The sequence below is a fragment of the Leptinotarsa decemlineata genome, unplaced genomic scaffold, assembly GCF_025532065.1.
Source record: "Leptinotarsa decemlineata unplaced genomic scaffold, Ldec_3_MD MMD2_tig00026299_RagTag_RagTag, whole genome shotgun sequence".
NCBI lineage: Eukaryota > Metazoa > Arthropoda > Insecta > Coleoptera > Chrysomelidae > Leptinotarsa > Leptinotarsa decemlineata.
The window spans coordinates 10,799,541-10,820,709 of record NW_027412676.1 but is presented as its reverse complement, the minus strand read 5'-3'; the positions used below and the strand labels follow the sequence as shown (position 1 = coordinate 10,820,709).

General features: G+C 36.1%; 1 protein-coding gene across 1 annotated transcript in view; it reads right to left on the bottom strand.

The window, feature by feature from the left end:
* Positions 1–21,169, bottom strand: part of yl (Putative vitellogenin receptor yl) — an 86,557-nt gene that overhangs the window by 34,258 nt on the left and 31,130 nt on the right. The window contains exons 7-14 of the mRNA XM_074180587.1: positions 19,392–19,579; positions 18,958–19,159; positions 14,675–14,984; positions 11,081–11,341; positions 10,116–10,260; positions 7,316–7,512; positions 5,371–5,523; positions 45–621 (exon numbers count right to left, since the gene is read on the bottom strand). Coding sequence (XP_074036688.1) covers positions 45–621; positions 5,371–5,523; positions 7,316–7,512; positions 10,116–10,260; positions 11,081–11,341; positions 14,675–14,984; positions 18,958–19,159; positions 19,392–19,579 — 2,033 coding nt within the window. The remainder of the gene's footprint in view (positions 1–44; positions 622–5,370; positions 5,524–7,315; positions 7,513–10,115; positions 10,261–11,080; positions 11,342–14,674; positions 14,985–18,957; positions 19,160–19,391; positions 19,580–21,169) is intronic.

Sequence of the window (21,169 nt, the reverse complement as noted above, 5' to 3'; positions counted from 1 at the left end):
TTACATAACTGTTTTAAATTATTCAACAATAATTCATTTCATACCTAAATTCGGTATCCGAACAGAACATCTTCTCGCAGCCCTTTTCATCCGAGCTATCCTCACAATCTTTATAACCATCGCATATGAATCTATCTGAAATGCAGTCTCCATTCCCGCATCTAAACTGCTTTGGCGGACATCCCACGTGTTTCTTCTTCTCAGCGCAATTATCTTCGTCAGATTTATCCCTGCAGTCGTAATGATGGTCGCACACTAGCTGTTCTTTGATGCAATCGCCATTGTCGCAACGGAAGAACCCGGTTGTGCATCTGTTTATGTCACAGTTCAGTTCATCTTCTCCAAATGCACAGTCCTGATGTGAATTGCATCTTAAGCTCTTCATGACGCAGACGTTAGACTGAGGGCAAAAGAATTCAGAAGAGTCGCAATGCACGCGTCGGATGCAAGTCCTGTGGTCGTCGGATAGTTCGTAGCCAGTTGGACAAGCGCACACCGTTGTCTTGTGCGACATGAGGCAAAGGTGACTGCATCCATTGTTGTTGAGCCAACAAGCGCTCAACACATTTTTTCTGGGGGTTACTGATATTAGATGGAGTTTCTCTGGTTCTCTGGAGAGATCTGAAAAATGTGTGTAGCTGTAGTAACTCTTTGTATCACAAAAATGATAATTCTTTCCACTAACTCTGGAAAATTTCAAAACAATTTGAGATAATTGGAAACAATTCAGATATATAAAAAAGGCACCCAGAAAGTGTTGAAAATTATAAATAATAATATCAATAATATTAAATAATAATATCAATAATATTAAATAATAAATTTAATGAATCCCAAGAAACATTACATGTACCGCATTTTCATTACTAGTTTTCTGTATGAGGTTTTTGAAAAAGTTATGTATGGAAGACAGAGATTTTTTGGGAAAATCTTTGAATTCAAATAAAACAAAGTGTTTGTGAGATATCATCGAAATTTTTCATTCATTTGTGAGACCTTCCGCAGTCATTATGTGTGGAAAATTAACATCGTTCAAATGTCCGCCATGGCTTCTCTGAGTGGACCGCATCCGAAACGTTCAATTTTCCATGACTCTGGCGCATAAATTAGGCTAGACATGTGTAAGATTGGATTTGAGGACCGCTGTCGTTGGTAGCTTATTCACGTACACCTGCGACTTGTGAAAACCCCACAATAAAAAGTCTAATGGGGTCAAATCGCACGATCTCGAGGGACAGTTTACATCACCTCTACGTGAGACGACCATGCCCTAAAATCGCTCCAGCAGAGATGTGGCATGAGATATTTGGCACGTAGCGCCGTCCTGTTGAAACCACCAACCAAGTCAGCCTAAGAAAGTTGGTAATCATCGACGTTGTCTATGGTCGTTTACCTTCAGTTCCTGGGTCAGTTAAATTTTGGACCCAAATCACGGCGCAAAACTCACCAAGTTGTGGTCTGCGAAAGGCCGAGTTCTTGTGAGAGACGCGAAATCAACTGCCTCGGATTTTTCTACACACTCTCACAGACAGCGACTATGTTTTCGGAAGATTTGCGTTTCATCAACGTACGGGTGTCAGTTGATCGTTTACTGAACCAGGGGATTCAAATTCATCCGCCACATTGCGAATAGTCCTCCCGGTAGGACTATTATGGCGATCGAAAAATGGACAAAACGCGCGGTACGTTGCTATATCCGTCCACGGCAATTTGGCAAAACGTTTTTAGATTGGTTGAATATATACTATACACCAACAACACGGAAAAAACAAAATGTGAACATTAGAGAAAATCAAAGTTGATAAAAAGTAATCACTTGAGGTTATTTTGATCAGAACGTTTTTGGGTACAACAATTGACGAAAAATATTCATGGTACGAACAGATTGGGAATATACGCATACAACTAATTGAATCGTTTTTTGGTTTCTATAACTTTGAAAAAAACCTCAATAATGAAAATTTACCATGCTCTTGCATACCCGGTCTTGATAGACGATACAGTAAGTATCTTAGAGAGCGAGCATTGGATTACACTAGATCTTTCATTAGTGGAAAAAGAATTATCAATTTTCAATTGCAAATTAATTTCTGTCTCAGTGCAGCATCGGCATGATCTTGAGATTCGAGAGTAGGGAGGGCATTATTCCACCTAGGACGTCAACAATTAGAACACCCATATGCGGAGTTCAAAGAGAAAAACTTGATATTTCATCCGTTTTTCCTCCCCTGTTTGGACGATATTCGTCTCCCCAGGAGCTAACTCCACTCACCATAGGTGGTAATAAAGCACTCTTAGGGTCGCTTTATATCAATGGATAAAGGCTGAGAAAGCCTATGTGGTCTATCATTATTTTTCCACCGAAGTTTGCGCTAGTCAGGCGCAAACTTCCCGAAACTCCGATACATTCGGGGCTTCCCTACTCCCTATACCGTGAGGTAAGTGATCATTGGGTCCAAGAATCGTGTGCCCTGAGTAAGCGCAGTGAACCAACAATGACAGCCTTCTGCATTTGTCCGGCTAAGAGTTTTGCCTTAGTGCGGCAAGCCGACATGATTTTGAGATTCGAGAGTAGAGAGGGCATCAATCGACCAAGGACTCCTAGAATAAAAACAACCATCTTGACAAAGTAGTCTGCGGAGTTCGAAGAGTGAACCTCGATGTTTTATCCGTTTTTCCCTCTCTTTTTGGACGATATTCGTCTCGCCAGGAGCTGAAAACTCTACGACAATATCGTCTTGCTCTGTTGGTCGAGAAGGGCAACATCAGGCTTATTAGCTTGTATGAACCTAAGGGTGAGAAACGAATAGTTTCAACAAATTCGGCACTGCTCGTTCCCCAATACAGATTTAATATCCTCCGGATCGTCGGACAGCACCAGGGTCTCGTTAATACCGTAAGAGTGTCGTATGTGATAATGAAGCATTAGGGCCGCGTTATGTTGATGGATATAGGCCGACACCACATACGCTGGATATGCTGACAGCAAGTGCATTAGAGTCTCAGACGCCTCGTGGCATGCCATACACCTTGTGTCAGGAACCTCTATAATCATCACGCGACTGCGGTAGACTGAGGTGTTGAAGACACCATCGTGGCAGGACATGATGAACCCCTCAGTTTCCGACTCAAGCCCACTCGACCTGAAGAAAGCGAAGGTCAGGCGCATTGGCTTATCTTGGTGCTGCCGCAGAAGTGATCTCTGCGGCTTTTATATTGACCTTTTGCTGAACGAGTTCCAACTCGGTGGCAGAGTTGTTGTCACCTCATTCAGTGTCGAAAAATTAACCGAGTTCACCAGCTGCTTGGGAAAGTGCTCGCGACCCTCGTGATGACTTTACGGGCTCCATCCAGTACCATTCTCTGATGTAGACATATCCAACTCAAAAGTCCATGGCCTCCCTGTTGTCGGTAGAAGTACAACCTCGTGATACAGACGATTTGGGATACAAACTCCTATTATCATTATTTTTTTACCGAAGTTGCGCTATTCCCTGAAGCCCCGATACATTCGGAGAAGCCCACCAGCATTATCAATCAACGACCACTCTTCACACCGTGAAATAATTGATCATTGGGTCCAAGAAGGTGTTCGAGAAGGACATCAGGCTCATTAGTTTGAAGGTGATTGACAATGTTTCATGATGAATTTCAGTAGTTCGAACTTCCATTGTCTAATATATAAAATGATTTGAAATCCCTGAAACAACTAAGAAAAAGAATTGAAAATGAATAGTTGAAAATAACAATTATATTAGGCAAATATAACCTGAAATGAAATAATAGTGAAATAAAATACAAGTAAAAATAGAACGATTGAACAAAAAATAAAGGAATAAAAATGAAAATAAAAAGTTAAGAGATTCCAGGCCACGTTAGTTCACGACGTTCCGATTATTAGTATCTACAATCGTCTTCGGGTGATGACTGGACTGATTCCTCCGAAAGATGACTATTCATGGGTCGTTCGAGTACTTTCACTTATCCCCGCTTTCCATTTTTTCCGGTTCACTGGTTCAGTGGAATATGACCGTTTGGCGGGAGTTGGCCATTGTTCGCTTGATGATGGGTTTCCATATGTTGCGTATCTCAACGCTAGCTTGGCTGAATACGTTGTTGGACAACACGTATGCGGCTTCCTTGAATTTTCTCCTTAAGCAATGTTCTTCTCTGTGTATGATCTCAGCTTGGGACCACTCGATGTTGTGTTGATGGGTCCAAACATGGTCTGCTTTTTCAGTTGTTTCCTGATTTGCTGGTTTCCCCTCGCTTGCCGAGCACAAGAAACACACACAGCGAGAGGAAACCACCAAATCAGGAATAGCAGACCATGTTTGGACCCATCAACACAACATCGAGTGGTCCCAAGCTGAGATCATACACGTAGAGGAACATTGGTTTAGGAGAAAATTCAAGGAAGTCGCATACATGTTGTCCAACAACGTATTCAGCCAAGCTAGCGTTGAGATACGCAACATATGGAAACCCATCATCAAGCGAAAAATGGCCAACTCTCGCCAAACGGTCATCCCCCACTGAACCAATGAAGTGGAAAAACTGGAAAGCGGGGATAAGTGAAAGTACTCGAACGACCCATAAATAGTCATCTCTCGGAGGAATCAGTCATCATCACCCGAAGACGATTGTAGATACTCACAATCGAAACGTCGTCAACTAACTTGGTTTGGAATCTCTTAACTTTTTATTTTTATTTTCATGTTCATTTCTTTTTTTTTATTTTTTGTTCAATTGTTCTATTTTCACTTGTATTCCATTTCACTATTATTTCACTTCAGTTTTTTTGCTTGATATAATTGTTATTTTCAGCTATTCATTTTTAATTCTTCTTTTTCAGTTGTTTCAGGGATTTCAAATCATTAGACAATGGAAGTCCGAACTAGTGAAATGCATAAGGCTCGATACCGTAATAGTGCCTTAGATGGTAATAAAGCACTGTTAAGGCTGCGTTATGTCGATGGATATAGGCAGAGACCGCATATGCTGGACATGCTAATAGCAAGTGCATTAGGGTCTCGGACGCCTCATGGCAGGCCCTTCACCTTGTGTCAGGAATTCCTATACCCATCACGCGACTGCGGTAGACTAAGGTGTTGAAGACACCATCTTGGCATGCCATGATGAACCCCTCAGTTTCCGACTTCAGCCCACTCGACCTGAGGAAAGCGAAAGTCAGGCGCTTCGATAAGCCAAGGCCTTCAATGTTTTTGAAGAAGACCCCATGCATTGGCTTATCCTTGAGTTGCCGCAGAAGTGAGGTGATCTGAATAGGAAATTGAAGTCAATAAAACAGTTTCTGGGAAATAAATAAATGTTCATCATTGAATAATTTATTTTTGAATAAATACGTACCTAGGGTAATTTTTCTGTTATACATTGAAATGCTTTTCTTCTCTGCCCAATACAAACGCTTGGAGTTTTCGTTCACCCAGAATAGATCATTTTTAAGAGTTGTGATGCTAGAGGGGTGGGTTGTTAGCCTTCGGAAATCATGTCGATCGTCTCCTAAAAAAATTAGGCTTTTCGTGATTATTTCAAAAAAACCTATAAATTATTATACAAAAAAATCAATCTCTGGGATATGAAAAAATCTATCCTGAGAGTTCTCAGGTTATCCTGAGAGTTGCAGTTCACCCATCCGTAGATGAACGCCAAGATCCTGTCTACAAAATGTTCAAAATTTAAATTTATCGTCTCATGACTTTTCTACGATTGATTTTTCACCGACTCTGTTGCATTGGATTGTTTCGAAAGTTTTATCCATCTTTAAGAGTGATCTTTAAACTGTAATATCTCAGTGAATACTCATACAATTTATTCGAAATTAACGCCACTTGAATCAGTGAACTTTTGCCAACGTAACACAAGTCGATGTTTTTGGTTAACATAAAAATTGGATGCTCGGGACTCGATTAAGTCGACGAAGGCTGTTTTGCCTGGTCCTGATTGTCGGTTCTACCGGTGAGAAAGTGCTTGAAAAGATGGTAGTCGACGCTCGAATCGTTTAAATTTTTGGACGGCCATTTGTGGAACGTGCGGACGAGTGTTGTCGTGGGGCAAGATAGAACATCTCCTGTTGAGCAGTGCCGGCTGCTACTGTAACGACAAAATGGTTAGGGCTGTGATGGATCTGCTGTAATGGTTTGGCACGGTTACTGAAAGTTATAATAAATCACACCAGCCATACCGTAACCTTTTTTTTGTGGTTATTCGCCTTCAGGAAGTGCCTGGGTGACTCATCGGTGTCCATCTTAAGGCCTGAACATTTCCTGTTGTCGCAGAACATCCATACATGACGATCCGACCAAAAAAAAAGAACGTTTTGGTTGCGCAAAAGCAAATAAGAACAGACCTCGAAACGTGACAATTTCTGTCGATCGTTCAAATCTTTTGGCACTTTTTGAGCTATTTGACCTCTCCAATATGTTTCCAACCATCAAAAACCGTATGGAAGCTGACGCTCAGTTCTTCCACCATCCCACCAGACTTCTCACGAATCAACACTATCACTGTCAAATGCCTGATTGATTAATTTGAGCTGTTTCTGATCTGCTGCTATCTAACAGTATATACCACGACACAGTAGACTAAATATTTATTGAGATATGGAGCTGCAAAAACACATGAAATTAAAACGGACAAAACTTCCAAAACAACTTAATACATCCTATAACTTGATGCATTCGATTAATATCACAATTTCTGAAAAAAGTCATTCAAATTATAAATCTTGAAATCCAAATCTTCCAAAATTGTCCTCTTAGCATTTTTGTCATCATAATATTATTTTTCTAAAATTATTTATCAAGCTTCTGTTTATGATTGTGATTTCTCGGCAATGACAAAAAGTTTTGGGTCGGAAGATTCAGGTTTTAACATCATTAAATATTCATACTTATTTTTCTTATCAATAATAAAAGAAAAAAGAAAAGAAAAAAATTGAGAGAGAAACTTCTAAATTATTTTCTCAATTATTTTTATCCTGTCGTGTCCTGTCGGACGAAACCATCAGTTGTTATATTTTCAAGGAGTTACTACATAAATGATGTTTTTTTTAGGTGCACTTGATCATTTACTCAATTATATCACTTCAAGGTTCAAACAAATCTACTCGAATTGATAAAGAATCTTCACTAACAGGGCAGTTTGTTTCGACTCTATTCAAATCAGTTGAATAATAAAATAATCGTGGTTAATCTCCTTTCAATTTATTGAAGCCTCACAAAATTGAGGATTCACTGTAATTGAGATGAGAGAGAAAAAAAATTACAACAAATTCAAAAATAAGTCATCAAACCTTCAACACTAGTTGATTCTATCAATCCAGTACCAGCATCAGCAAAGAAAACTCTGTTCAAATCATGGTCATAGCGTAGTGATATAGGGCCTATCAGATGATCTTCTAAGGTGTGTGTCCTTCCCGTTCCGTCCATATAGAAGCGATCCAAATGACAAAATGTACCTTCTGCTTCTCTCAAACTGACAAACATCACCCTGTTGAAAATGATAGATGAATTACATAGTGGATAGGGTAGTTGTAGAAATTTGTTTTTTTTTTTTGTTCAATATCATATTCACTTATTGTTATTTATGACCGAGTAAAAATTAGTAAATTTCGAGATACTCCGAAAAAACACCTCAAAAAAAGAATGGCATCCCAACAGTTTCAGTTTATGAGTTTCATGAACAAATCAGGTATCTTTCTTTAAGTGTGACTCAAGAGTTCACGAGACACGGTCTGAATTTGTCCTGCCAAAATATGTTCGATATGATTAATGATTCAAATAAAACAAAAAATGAGAATTACATGAAATAATTCGTTGAAGGAAAAGGTCTCATACTTATTTAGTTTTCAAAATCAAAGACATAGCCCAAAAACAAATAATTCATGATGCAACACCAGTTTCCAGCCGTTATAGGTCACATCATTGGAACTAGGTTGAACCACATATGCATTGCTGGATTTAATTAGCCTTAGACCTAATTAGCCTTGGACTCAATTAGTCTCAATTAGCATATTTCCCTACATAGACGCCAGATATTTGCACTGTGCTTAATTTGTTAACAGCAGTATTTTTTTCTTCATCATTGGCCCTCAAACCAAAGAAGTATTTGTTATGATAAATCATAACAACATTATAACCAAGTCTCCACGTAAGTGCTACTTTGGCGATTTTTATCCTGTCCATATATAGGTTTTCTACTTATTCCCAGATAATCATTTCCCCCCGACAATTGTAACTTTACACCTCGGACTTGAAGAGGTGCTAGTACTCTTGGCGAATGATACTATGGTCGATTAGGATGGCTGTAAAGTCGTTCTTTTTCGGTGCATCTTATTATGCAGTTCAGGGGCTGCTATTATTTTTTTTGCCCTGAACTAAGATAACTGAGTCATCTGAATATCAATTTTGTCCACAACAGCAGGGACAATACTTCTTGCTACTCGTACACCTATTTTTTCTACCATAATGGTCGTTCATACCAATTTTCCTTAGAACATACAGTTTATCCATCTACAGTTTCCACCTCGATACCTCTCCTTCTTGACGCCTAGATATTTCATTCAGAAGACATATAATGGAAGGCGCTAAGCAACAACTAAAACTACTTCTTAATTTTTTAAGCATATTCTGCTTTTTCTGTTACCTTACATAAAGCCGTTTCCATTGACAAACCTCACGTGTACTCACGTTAGTCTTGATGTAGTAGTCAGTTAGCTCCTGATATACCTGTCAAGTAGTTTTCTAATGTTTTTTCAGTGCAGATGAAAGGACTAAATGGTCTCAAAGACTTCATAACTCATTAATATAGTTTATTGTATGATTTTCACCAAAAACTGTCAAATAATTTTCTAATGAATATTACTGGAGTTTTCGACCAACACCAAATCGTTATTTTAAACACCTCGATATGTGTTCAAGAGGAAGATGATCACTTAGTGATCGAAACACGTGTCGAGCTGTTAAAAATAACGATTTGGTGTTGGGCAAAAACTCCAGTAATATTCGTTACTACACCAAGAGTTCCGAAAAGTGTATCACTAGTTTTCTAATGTTTTATCAATGCAAATAAAAGGATGACTGGTCTCGAAGCCTTCAAAATTCATTATTACAGTTTATTGTATGATTTCCACTAAAAAATATCAAATAGTTTTCTTATGTTTTTTCAATGCAAATAAAAGGACTGACTGGTCTCAAAGCCTTCAAAACTCATTATTACAGTTTATTGTATAATTTTCACTAAAAACTATTAAGTAGTTTTCTAATGTTTTTTCATGGCAAATAAAAGGACTAACTGGTCTCAAAGCCTACAAAACTCATTAATATACTTTATTGTATGATTTTTCACTAAAAACTATCAAATAGTTTACCAATGTTTTTTCAATGCAAATGAAAGGACTAAATGGTCTCAAAGCCTTCAAAACTCATTAATACAGTTTATTGTATGATTTTCACTAAAAACTATCAAGTAGTTTTCTAATGTTTTTTCAAGGCAAATAATAGACTAACTGATCTCAAAGCCTACACAACTCATTAATACACTTTATTGTATGATTTTTCACTAAAAACTATCAAATAGTTTACCAATGTTTTTTCAATGCAAATAAAAGGACTGACTGGTCTCAAAGCCTTCAAAACTCATTAATACAGTTTATTGTACGATTTTCACTAAAAACTATCAAGTAGTTTTCTAATGTTTTTTCAAGGCAAATAAAAGGACTGGCTGGTCTCAAAGCCTTCAAAACTTATTAATACAGGTTTTTGTATGATTTTCACTATAAAAGGTTCTATAGTGAAAATCATATAATAAACTGTATCAATGAGTTTCAATATGGGTTCTCATCAAGTATCGGCCAGTTCTATTCAATTATTAAAGCCTTCATCCTATCCGATTTCCTAGCCCTAATCAGGCTCCATGTTTTTGGTGTGCGTGCTCTATGAATTAAGCACAATTATTGAAGTAAGAGTTCCGTTTTTTGCAACATTATTGGAAAAAAATATCCAAACACAAGTGGTTATGGCGAATATCATCAATATAGAGAAATTATTCGCCGTTATTCTAAAAGATGAAAATTTTCCAAACCGAAATCTTACCCTTCATCCGGAACCACAGCCACAGCTTCTGGAATTTCCCCGTTCATGAAGTTCAGAAGAATTTTTTTTGACAAAGTATTGAGACTGATTACTTCCAAGGTTCGTTTCTCCCTATCACATACATAGAGGTTATTTCCTTTAGCATCTGAAAATTAGAATTTATTGGAATGTGTCCAACTATAAATCGATTTCTGTGAGGAAAATTGCCCTAGACCGTAAGTACATTGATAGTTCATATCAGAGTTCCTAATTGGGAATAATGGAAATATTCTATTTTTGGTAGAAGTATTTCTTACTTTCAAAATTTATGATTTTTCAATATGAAAAGCCGTTATAATCAATTTATGAATTTACATGTTGTTATTTTCGAAATGATTATTAGATGATCATTTATTCTCACGAGGTATTTGATAATTTGATTTATTCAGTTGAACACTAAATGATTATTTAGTGTTTAGTTAGTTGTAAAATCATAACCAAAATGAATTAATTACAAAACTCCTCTCATCAATTTCGGTAAGTTAATAAAATTTGGAAATTTTTGTTTTATCGTGGAGTTCACACGTCAATCTTATTGGAAAGAATATTATTTATATTCAAATATTCGACATACATATAATTTTCTGAATCACCTAGAAAGTCACTCGATATTGAAAAATTCACCATTTCAGAAAATTCAAAACTCACCAATGCAAAATTTCTATTATTATTGAAAATGTAAATGACCAAAGAATGTATTTCGCAATAGATTCAACTAGCTGAATGTTGTTATTGTTATTTTATGTTATTCCTTCAGTTCTTGGGATAATTGAAGTTAATAGTGCATTTGAAAGTCAAACATTATTTCACATAACTACTCTACTCTATAACAGATTCAATCATACCTTCAGATTTACAATAACATATGAATTATTACAATAAATATCATTAGTGTTCCCGTTATTCAATAGTAACAATTTTTTTACCATAATCCATTGCTGTTATACTTCCTAATCCATCAATTTCAAGAACTTTATTGATTCCATCATCCAAATCCAAGTTAACGATTTTTTTCAACTCCAAGTCGCTGATCAGTAGTGAATTATTAATACTATCATAAGCCAAGCAACCAATTTTTTTAACTATACTGGGCAGATACGTGACATCATGTTTTCCCAAAAATTTGTGCTCTATATGAACTAAACTATCTTGAGTCCCAGCGATCAACGTTTCTGTGGGTCCAATATCTGGAAAAAAATAATCAACACATTATGATGTTTGTCAAAGTAGAGCATGGAATCTGCCGTTCATAATTATCGCAATATCAATACTTTCAGGACTGGAAGAAATAGTAAGATGCATCGAATACACTTCAATATCGGAAAAAGAGTTCAGAATTTAGATCTTTAGAAGAGATGTTCCAAGGTAACTCTTTCAGCTGCTACGCATCAACTCGAATTGAAGTCACCAAAAATTATGTACCTCATAGAGTTTTAATCACAATTCATACATTTAACGTGAATACGTTCGTTTCTGAACTATTATTTTTTGTAGTTTTCAGAATATTTCATTAGGTGAAATGTAATTACTACGCTTCAGTTTGATTTTTGATCATCCCGTAAATAAATCAGAATCCTCTGGATATAATCAAATTTCAGTATACGAGTACGCTATTGAATATGTGAGATGGGAATTGGTCACAATTATGAAGGAAATAATCAACAAATCCTTCGAATCTGGAATCTCTGCTCTGTTTTAAATCAGTTTTTCCGTTAACCAGCTGTCACACCCCTACGAACGACAACCCTCAGAAGTCGAAGATTGTGCGAGCTAAGGATTAACGAGGTCTTACCTTTTAATGTGTGATTCCTAACACGTATTTTCATAGATTTTTTTTTTGTCACTGTAATTACAGCTGATATATTTTTCACAAGTTTATTCAAAAACTTATATTCATTCATTATCAGTATGGGAAATGGCAACAAATTCGTTATTGAAACCAATTGAAAAACTTTAAAATTGAATTACAGAGTGTATATTCAAGTTAAACTACAAGAAGCCCACAATACACTTGTATAAACTCACTGAAAATTATGATCCAGGGCTCATTCGATTCGGAATGACCTCTAGCAACTTTTTGAGTATTTTCAAGAGGGGCTCGAAAAAATTGCGAAAGTTATAAATAATTCAGTAAAAAAAAGAGGAGTTTGGTTTTTTGCAAATATCTCCGAAAATTTTAAAGATATTCGAAATTTGAAAAAAGATCCTCAATGAGGGGGAAATTTCCTAGAAAAAAGTATTTCCTCCCGGAACTCTTATCACCAATATTTATAATTTTAATTAAGAGGCAAAAATAGCGCTAAAAGCGGGCGATGCGCGTCCCGCACGCTCTGACCGATACGGACCTTTGAACAATAATAATCACTTTAACCCATTAACCCATATCATTATCAAGAAAAAAAATGCACATACCTTCTAGACACTTTAATACACGAAAATCCATGGAAAAAATGTTCCCGTGATTATTTTCTTACATATCTGTTAAAAAAATATATTTAAAATATGTTTTTCCGTTAATCAGCAGATGTACTTTAGTTACTTAACTAATTTTTGCAAGTTTTAAATTAACATAAAAACCCTGATAATTTTCAAACAAAAACCTCAAATTTTGTTCACTCCTTAGGGCTTTTCTTGAAAAAAATTCCGTTGGAAAAGTTGGAAAATTTTGATTTTCCACTTTGTTATTAATAATCACAGGCGTTAAAGAGTGAAAAATTCAATTGAAGCAATTTTTTTTTTCAATATTTAAATTCATTCATATTCTTATTATTAAAAGTTACATAAAAATGTTTTTTCATAATTTGTTTAAAAAATTGTTATGAACAAATGTATTCTTTATAAGATATTTGACTTTTTTTAAGGGATTTTCACCAGTGATGAATATTATACTTTTTCAAAACAAAATCGTTTCTTCAAAAAAAATGTTATTGCTTAAAAACGCATTTGTTGATTAACAGTTTTTTTGACTACTAAATATGAATATTAAGGAACAATTTTTTCATAATTTCTATTTTCGTTGATATTCTGAAAAATACTTTTTTTTAATTAATATTTTCTTTACTTATTTAATGAACAATTTGTTTTGAACAAATTAAATTTTACGATGTATTTTTTTTATAAACTACCAAATAAACAAAAACAACCATGTGACACTTCTTGTGTAAAAAAAGAAAAATATTAAAAAATGTTTTAAAATTAGAGGTAAATGTTTTACACAAAAAGTGACACATGGTTGTTTTTGATTTTTTTGTAGTACCTATTTAAAATAATATATTGTAGAAAACAAATTGTTTATTTAATAAAGAAAATATAAATTAAAAAAAGTTTCTCTTCAGAATATCAAAGAGACATAGAAATTATGATTTTAAAAAAATCATTACTTAATACCTATATTTAGTAGCACAAAAATGGTTGATCAACAAATGCCTTTGTAAGCAATAAAAAATATTTTTCAAGAAACGATCTTGTTTCTAAAAATCATAATATTCATCACCGATAAAAATCCCCCCAAAAAAAATTTCAAATATGTTATAAACAATACATTTGTTTATAACAATTTTTTAAATAAATAGAGCTACAAATTATGGAAAATCATTTTTATGTAACTTCAAAAAATAATAATACGAATAAATTTGAATATTGAAAAAAATGTTTCATTGCTCTAATTGAATTTTTCACTTTCTGATTTTGATATAATAAAGTGGAAAATGAAATTTTTTTAATTTTTCCAACAGGAATCTTTTTTGAAAGCTTTAAAGAACAGCTCCAAGATGTGAACAAAATTTGAGGTTTTAAGTTTAAAAACTATCAGGGTTTTTATGTAAATTTAAAACTTGTAAAAATTAGTTAATACACTGAAGTATATCTAATAATATAATCACGGGAAAAAAAATTCCTTTGGATTTTCGTTTATTCAAGTGTCTAGAAGGTATGTGATTTTTTTTTCTTAATAATGATATTTAATGTGTTAAAATAATTATTATTATTCAAAGGTCCGTATCGGTCAGCGCATCGCCCGCTAAATCAAAATTATAAATATTGTTGAAAGTTCCAGAAGGTGGGATTTTTTTTTAGGAAATTTTCTCCTCCTTGGAAGTAAACAAACCTGTAAAAAATATTGTGACCTATTTCACTAATGATATGAACAATTGGTGGAATATCAATTATAAACAACAAAAATCAAGAGGAAGATTTGGAACGACTACGAAATTCAATCTAGATATTTCAATAGCAAATAATAATAATCTGAAAGTGGTTAAGTGGCTTGGTTTGAAATAGTTTTCTTTCTTTTTCAATAATACTATCATTTTTCATATATTGTTAACGTTTCACTCTTTTTATAATAGTTTTCAACAGCCATTATTATTATTTCATTCAGATCTCAAGCGACAATGATTAGTTCGCTTCAAAAATGTTTGCTAATTATACATGTCAAACTAATTTTTTTCATATTTTTGATATTAGATTTCAAATCTATGTGCAATAACAATCAAGATGAAGCTTTCATGTTTTCCACTAACCTTTACATGAATGCTTATCACTTCCCAGAAGTTTATTCTCAGGGCACGCACAGCTATAGGTATTTCCCTTCAGCAAGCAAATATCGCTACAGTAGGACAATGCGCAAGGATTATCAAGTCTTCTGTGGAGAGCTGAATGGAATATGCTGATTCCATATATATACTTATCTTCTTTAACCAGAGTGTGATGATCTTTGCCAGTAAATTTGTCGCAAGTTTGGATGGAACGAGTTGACCAATCTGACCAGTACAATTTATTTTCGAACACCGCAATGGCATAAGGATGTTTCACGACCCCTTCCAACACAATCTAAAATACAATATAAATGTACTGGAAACTTAGGAAGTAGTGAACTGGGTCAATCTCATTGAAAATTCAATTATCTTCTTATAAAGACAAAAAGTTGTCATGCTTAGAAGATATGTCGATATTTCAATGACAGACTTTCAGCAATGTGATTGGAATAAGACCCAACAGCAAAGGTATAAACAATTCTGCAAATTGATCAATTTCTATCGAAAATCATGTTTATTTGATAATAATAATAATAATCGACTTTTTTCATCACAAGATATAAAGGATATATTTGTATTTACATTACATTAAAGCTTGTCGCCCACTTGTCCGGCACAGCGCAGCACGGCTCGTACGGATAGGATTGGAATAATGAAAATGAATGGACAACCGCCCAATAGCCCGGCATCGCACAGTCATGAGTGCCGCCGCTGGAAAGGATTCCAGCTCTCCGATCCTGTCCGACAAATAACAGTATGTGCTGTGACAAACTGGCCAAGTGAGCGCGTCGCCAGCCAGCGCTTGCCAGCATCAACTTGTCCAAAAGTGCCTGGGAAGTTTCTGTTTCTCTGTTTTGCTATTCCATTAGTTGACAGCACAGTCACAGGTACCTCAGACGGTACCTATCAAAATGGACGAGGAAAAATCGAGTTGCTTGTTAAGGTAGGCTCTAGAATATTTAGAAGTTCTGAAAATTTGCCGGGAGTCATTCGGAAATACTGGAAAAATTTCTCCTCGTCTTCTTTCAGGTTGTTGAAAAGATGATGAAACTCTCTTAGATTTGCCCTCTTTTGATTATTGGGATGGACATTCTTTTTTGTGACTATTTTCTACTACATTCAATAATGCGGCGACTATAATGACGACTTCTGTCACCGCTCGATATCAACTGAAATTAACTTGAAATCGAACAAACAGCAACTTTAATATGCTGGTTGTAGCTGGACAAGTGGGCGATGCTACTACCCGTCGCCATCAGGCGACGGACAGCGACGTGCTGTGCTGTGCCGGACAAGTGAGTGACAAGCTTAATTAAAGATAACCGTATGACGAATGGGCGAAGTGTCAGTTAAAGCTGTTTTTGAACTCGACCCTTTGAGTGTCCACATATAAAAAAAACTAAATCTAAGAAAATAATATTGCTAAAGCTTGTCACCCACTTGTCCGGCACAGCACAGCTCGGCCCGGCACGGCACAGCTAAGAGCGTCCGCCGCCGGAAAGGATTCCAGCTCTCTGATCCTGACCAGTAAATAACGGAACGTGCTGTGGCGGACTGGCCAAGTCAGCACTTCTACGGCCAGCGCTAGCCAGCATCAACTTGTCCAAAAGTGCCTGGGAAGTTTTTGTCGTTCTGTTTTGCTATTCCATCAGTTGACAGCACAGTGTCAGACAGTAGCTATGAAAATAGACGAGAAAAAAATGAGTTGATTGTTAAGGCAGGCTCTAGAATATCCAGAAGTTCTGAAAATTTGCCTGGAGTCATTCGGAAATACTGGAAAAATTTCTTTTCGTCTTCATTCAGATGGTTGAAAATATGATGAAACTCTACCAGATTTGCCCTTTTTTGATGAATAGGATGGACCCACAACATTATTTTTTGTGATTATTTTCTTCTACATTCAATAATGCTGCCACTATCATGACGACTTCTTCGAAAGAACTGCTAGTGATAGACATGTTTCTGCCACCCCTCGATTTCAAGTGAAATTCCTTTGAAAACGAACAAACAGCACCTTCAGTATGCTGGTTGTAGCTGGACAAGTGGGCGATGCTACTACCCGTCGCCATCAGGCAACGGATAACGCCGTGCTGTCCTGTGCCGGACAAGTGAGCGACAAGCTTAATGATTTATATTCAAATAAATTTTAATAATTATGTACTTTAGGAAATGAAAGTAAATGATATATTATCTTCTTCGGAGGAAGAATGGTCAGATGTTACATTTCATGCTGCACGGAAGTATTTACAACAAAATTACAATACTGACCATAGCATATTGGTCAGACATACTTAACATAAATAGGTAGGTTGACATCAAATACGAACAACTCAAAAAAACTTTAAAAAATCATATATTTGTAGTAGCCGGTCCATTTACCAAGTGATACATCTATAGTGGGCGGAGCCTCGTTCTCCATTTCTTTTTGAAGTTATACAGAGAGTAGTCCCATAATTCATTAGGAAGTGAGTTATATTCTTTTAAAGAGACGTAACAGAAGCTTCGTGTAAAAAGAGCAGTAGAGTGTTTAGGTACAAGAAGTAGGATGCATTTCCTGGTACTCACTTGATTCAGGCTACGCATTGTTATTACTCTTTTGTGTAGATACGTGGGATGACCAGTAATCAAAACTCGAAAAGCAACCAGGCATCATCAAAAATGAGCTTCAACGGAATTGTTACTCCAAAGTGATGGTAGAAAAGGCTTTACCTAGAAGACATCAAGAGCCCCACAAGAAAGAGAAGCCGCCACAACCAGTACTTGTACTCACGAAAACCAGGCCACCAAACGTGGACTGCGATTCCAAGAATTGCATTCACCGGATACCCTGCGAGTGCGGAGAATCATACATCGGTGAAACTAAGAGGCCTTGAAAGTTCCCATTGGCGAGAACAAGAAACACACACAGCGAGGAGAAACCTGCAAATCATTAATAGCAGAACATGTTTGGACTCATCAACATAACATCAAGTGGGCTCGAGCTGAAATCATTCATAAAGAGGAACACTGGTTCAAGAGAAAATTCAAAGAAGCCGCATATATAACTCATTTAGCCAAGCTAGCGTAGAGATACGCAACATATGACAACCTCTAATCGAGCGGAACACGACCACCTTCCACCAAACGATCAGCTTCCGCTAAAACCGATGAAGCGAAGAGAGGGAAGAGGGGATAGGTGAATCACTCGAATGACCCATAAATAGTCAGATCCTGAGGAATAAGTACAGTTATCACCAGAAAACGATTGTGGATACTAACAATCGAAACGTCGTGGAGTAACTTGGTTTAGAATCTTTTAATTTTTAATTTTCAGTTTTGTTAATAGTTGAATTTTTTATTTTCTGGTTGTTGCTTGTATTGTTATTTTTTTCAGCTAACCTTTTTGATTTTTTACAGATTCTTTCAGAAATTTCAAATCAATCTATATCATATTAGACAATGGAAGTCCGAACTAATGAAATGCAATGAAAACTTTGTGGATGAGAGTGAAGAGATGAAGTTTACATTTTTCCAGGTTGAGTCATCCGGAACCTACAAACTTGCCACTGATGTGATCAAATTTTTTAATTCCATATACAAATCAAATACAAGAATTCTGAATTCATTGCAAACGAGTAGAATCAGTCTGAAGTAATGCAGGACCATATACACTATCGCAATATGATATTCTGGACATAACCAGAGTCTCACATAATTCCAGCTTAAATTTAATGGGTAGGATATTCCGATTGGGGTATAGGTTTGACAAAGGTGACTAATATGTTTAATGAACCTAAGGTTAGAATCGATCCATAATCCCAAATTTTCAAAGACTTCAACGACTTCGAGCGCACTTCCTGCTAAGTTTATATTGAAGTTATCGCATATTTGCTCACGCTTTGACTTGGGGCCAAAAATCATTGTAATTGATTTTGATGGACTGATTTTGAGGTTATGCGCTGTAGAGATGTCAAATAAGGATTGAAGATCTTTTTCGATATTACTGAGGGCCTGAGTGATATTTTCAGCTGAAAAATCTGTATATATTTGTGCGTCGTCAGCATAGTGGTGGATTGTACACCTTGGTAAAAATCTGCTATATAAAGTGAGAATGGTAGGGGTTCGGGAATTGAACCTTGTGGAACTCCATAAGCTACATAATTAATATAGAAAGTACTACTCTTCAGTATGTTCAGTATGTTATTCGTCTGTAATTTCATCTAATAATTAATGTTAGCACCATATCACAGTTTTTTATCAATAATACTTTATTCAGCGATGTTTCTTACCCTTCTATCCGTTCCGTCCAATCGAATGCTTTCCAGGGTCATTTTTTTAGCATCAGTCCAATAAAGCCTTTGGTTAGATTGATCCAGGGCTAGCCCATTAGGCCAATGAATATCTGTAGATATGAATGCTCTGTCATTTGAACCATCCATCAGAGAATGAGCAATTTTGGACGGTTTTCCCCAATCAGACCAGTACATGTCTCTGAAATGAAGTATTCTTCATTAAAATTTGTCTCTCAATTCCTAATTTTTGAAATTTTGAGGTGAGCTACGACTATTTAGAAAATAGCAAACTAACAGAAAAGTGAGAATTAAATGAAGTTACTTCAAATGCAGGAAAACTGAAACAATTTTTGATTAAACAGTAATAGTGTGTTAACAAAAAATTGAAATAACATTGAGTATTGAAGTAAATTAGATAGAGATAGACTTACCCCTCTTCAACATTCAGTACCAGTCCTCTGGGTCTATTGACATCTTTGTTCACCAAAACGGTACAGTGAGTTCCATGACTGTTACATACGCCTATATGCGCCTTTTCGGCATCCGTGAAATAAATATTTCCTGTGAGCCAATCAACAGCTAAATCTTCTGGTAGACCAAGTCCGGAAGTAATCAAAATCTAAACAAAAGATATAGGAATACAGAAAAGTCAACTTCAGTGGACCATAAGACGTAACTCAAGGACGAAATGACATAATAATCAGAAAATTTTATAGTTGCTACTAATAAATATGGTCTATAATTCTAAAATATTTTGAGAAATATAAAGTTTCCAATTGTACATGTTTTCCATGTCAACTTCATTTCTTAAATGAAACACCCTGTATATTTTACCATTATTTGATATTACGTTCAGTTTCGTATAACTTTCTTTTCAATTTTTTGATATGTCAACTCGCCTTGAAAATATTTTTTTCGATATTCTTCAATAAAATCTAGTTTCGATATAAATCCCAATCAAATGTACAAGGTGTGCTACAGATACATTTTCATCAATACAATGAGAACTTACATATAAATCACTTGTTTCAAATGGAACATCCTGTATATTTTTGTTTTTTTACATTCATTTTTTAATTTTAGGTTAGCGACAATTCACTGCATTTACTGGCCGCAGATTTCAAGATACTCAGCGATTTTTGTAAAAAAATAAACGTTTTTTTTTTAGGTGATTTAATTTTTTCATTGTGTTTGTTATATCTACTATCGAGTCTTTCAACAGAGACTTCTGAGCTTTGTCAATCTTGTTGAAGCTACATCTATCAAATTAGTGGCCATTTATTCAGTCTGTTTTGTCAAATCACCATGGACGGATATATCTTTCAACAACACGTACAAATAATAAAATTGTTTCATGAAAATGGCTGTTTTGTTCAGACAACGTACCGCGCGCTTCGCCCATTTTACGGTCGTCATAATTGTCCAACCGAGATGACTATTCACAATGTGATGGTGGATAAATTTGAGTCCACTGGTTCAGTTAACGATCGACCAACACCCGTACGTCGACAAAACGCAAGATCTGCCTAAAACATCGCCGCTGTCTGTGAGAGTGTGCAGGAGAATCCGAGGCCTGCACCCGTACAAAATTCAAGTGACCCAGGAACTGACGGTAAACGACCATAGAATACGACGTGTGTTCGCTGAATAGGCTCTGGAGCAGTTGACAACTGACCCTAATTTCCATCGAAAAATAATTTTCAACGATGAGGCCATTTCTAGATGAATGGGTTAGGTTGGGTTAGGTCCAAAATGAGTGGGTCTATTCGACCCTCCACACCAACCCGCAAGGGTTTATTGTGGCTCACACATATTCACATTCAACCAAATGAACCCAGCTTCTCAACGAAGCCGATTAGTTTTTATGGTGAGATGGTGAGAGTACGGTTCTGCCGAACTCTAAAATCCTGATTCGGTCCCCAGAGGGGCAGGCACAAAGTGTGTGCTCTGCTGTTTCATCATTTTCCAAACAGAGGCGACACACATTGCCTTCTGACAGTCCGAGTCTCTGTATATGGTGATTCAAATGACAGTGACCTGTAAAAAGACCTGTTAGACATCGTTGTTCATCCCTATTGTAGTCCAAGCTTCGAAGGGTGAATACACGCCTTGGAGTGAGCCAACCCTGGAAGATTCTGCCAGGAGTCCATGAATCTTCTTGCCATCCAGGTGTTCAATCTTTGTTTGGCAGAGTCTAAAGTGATACCAA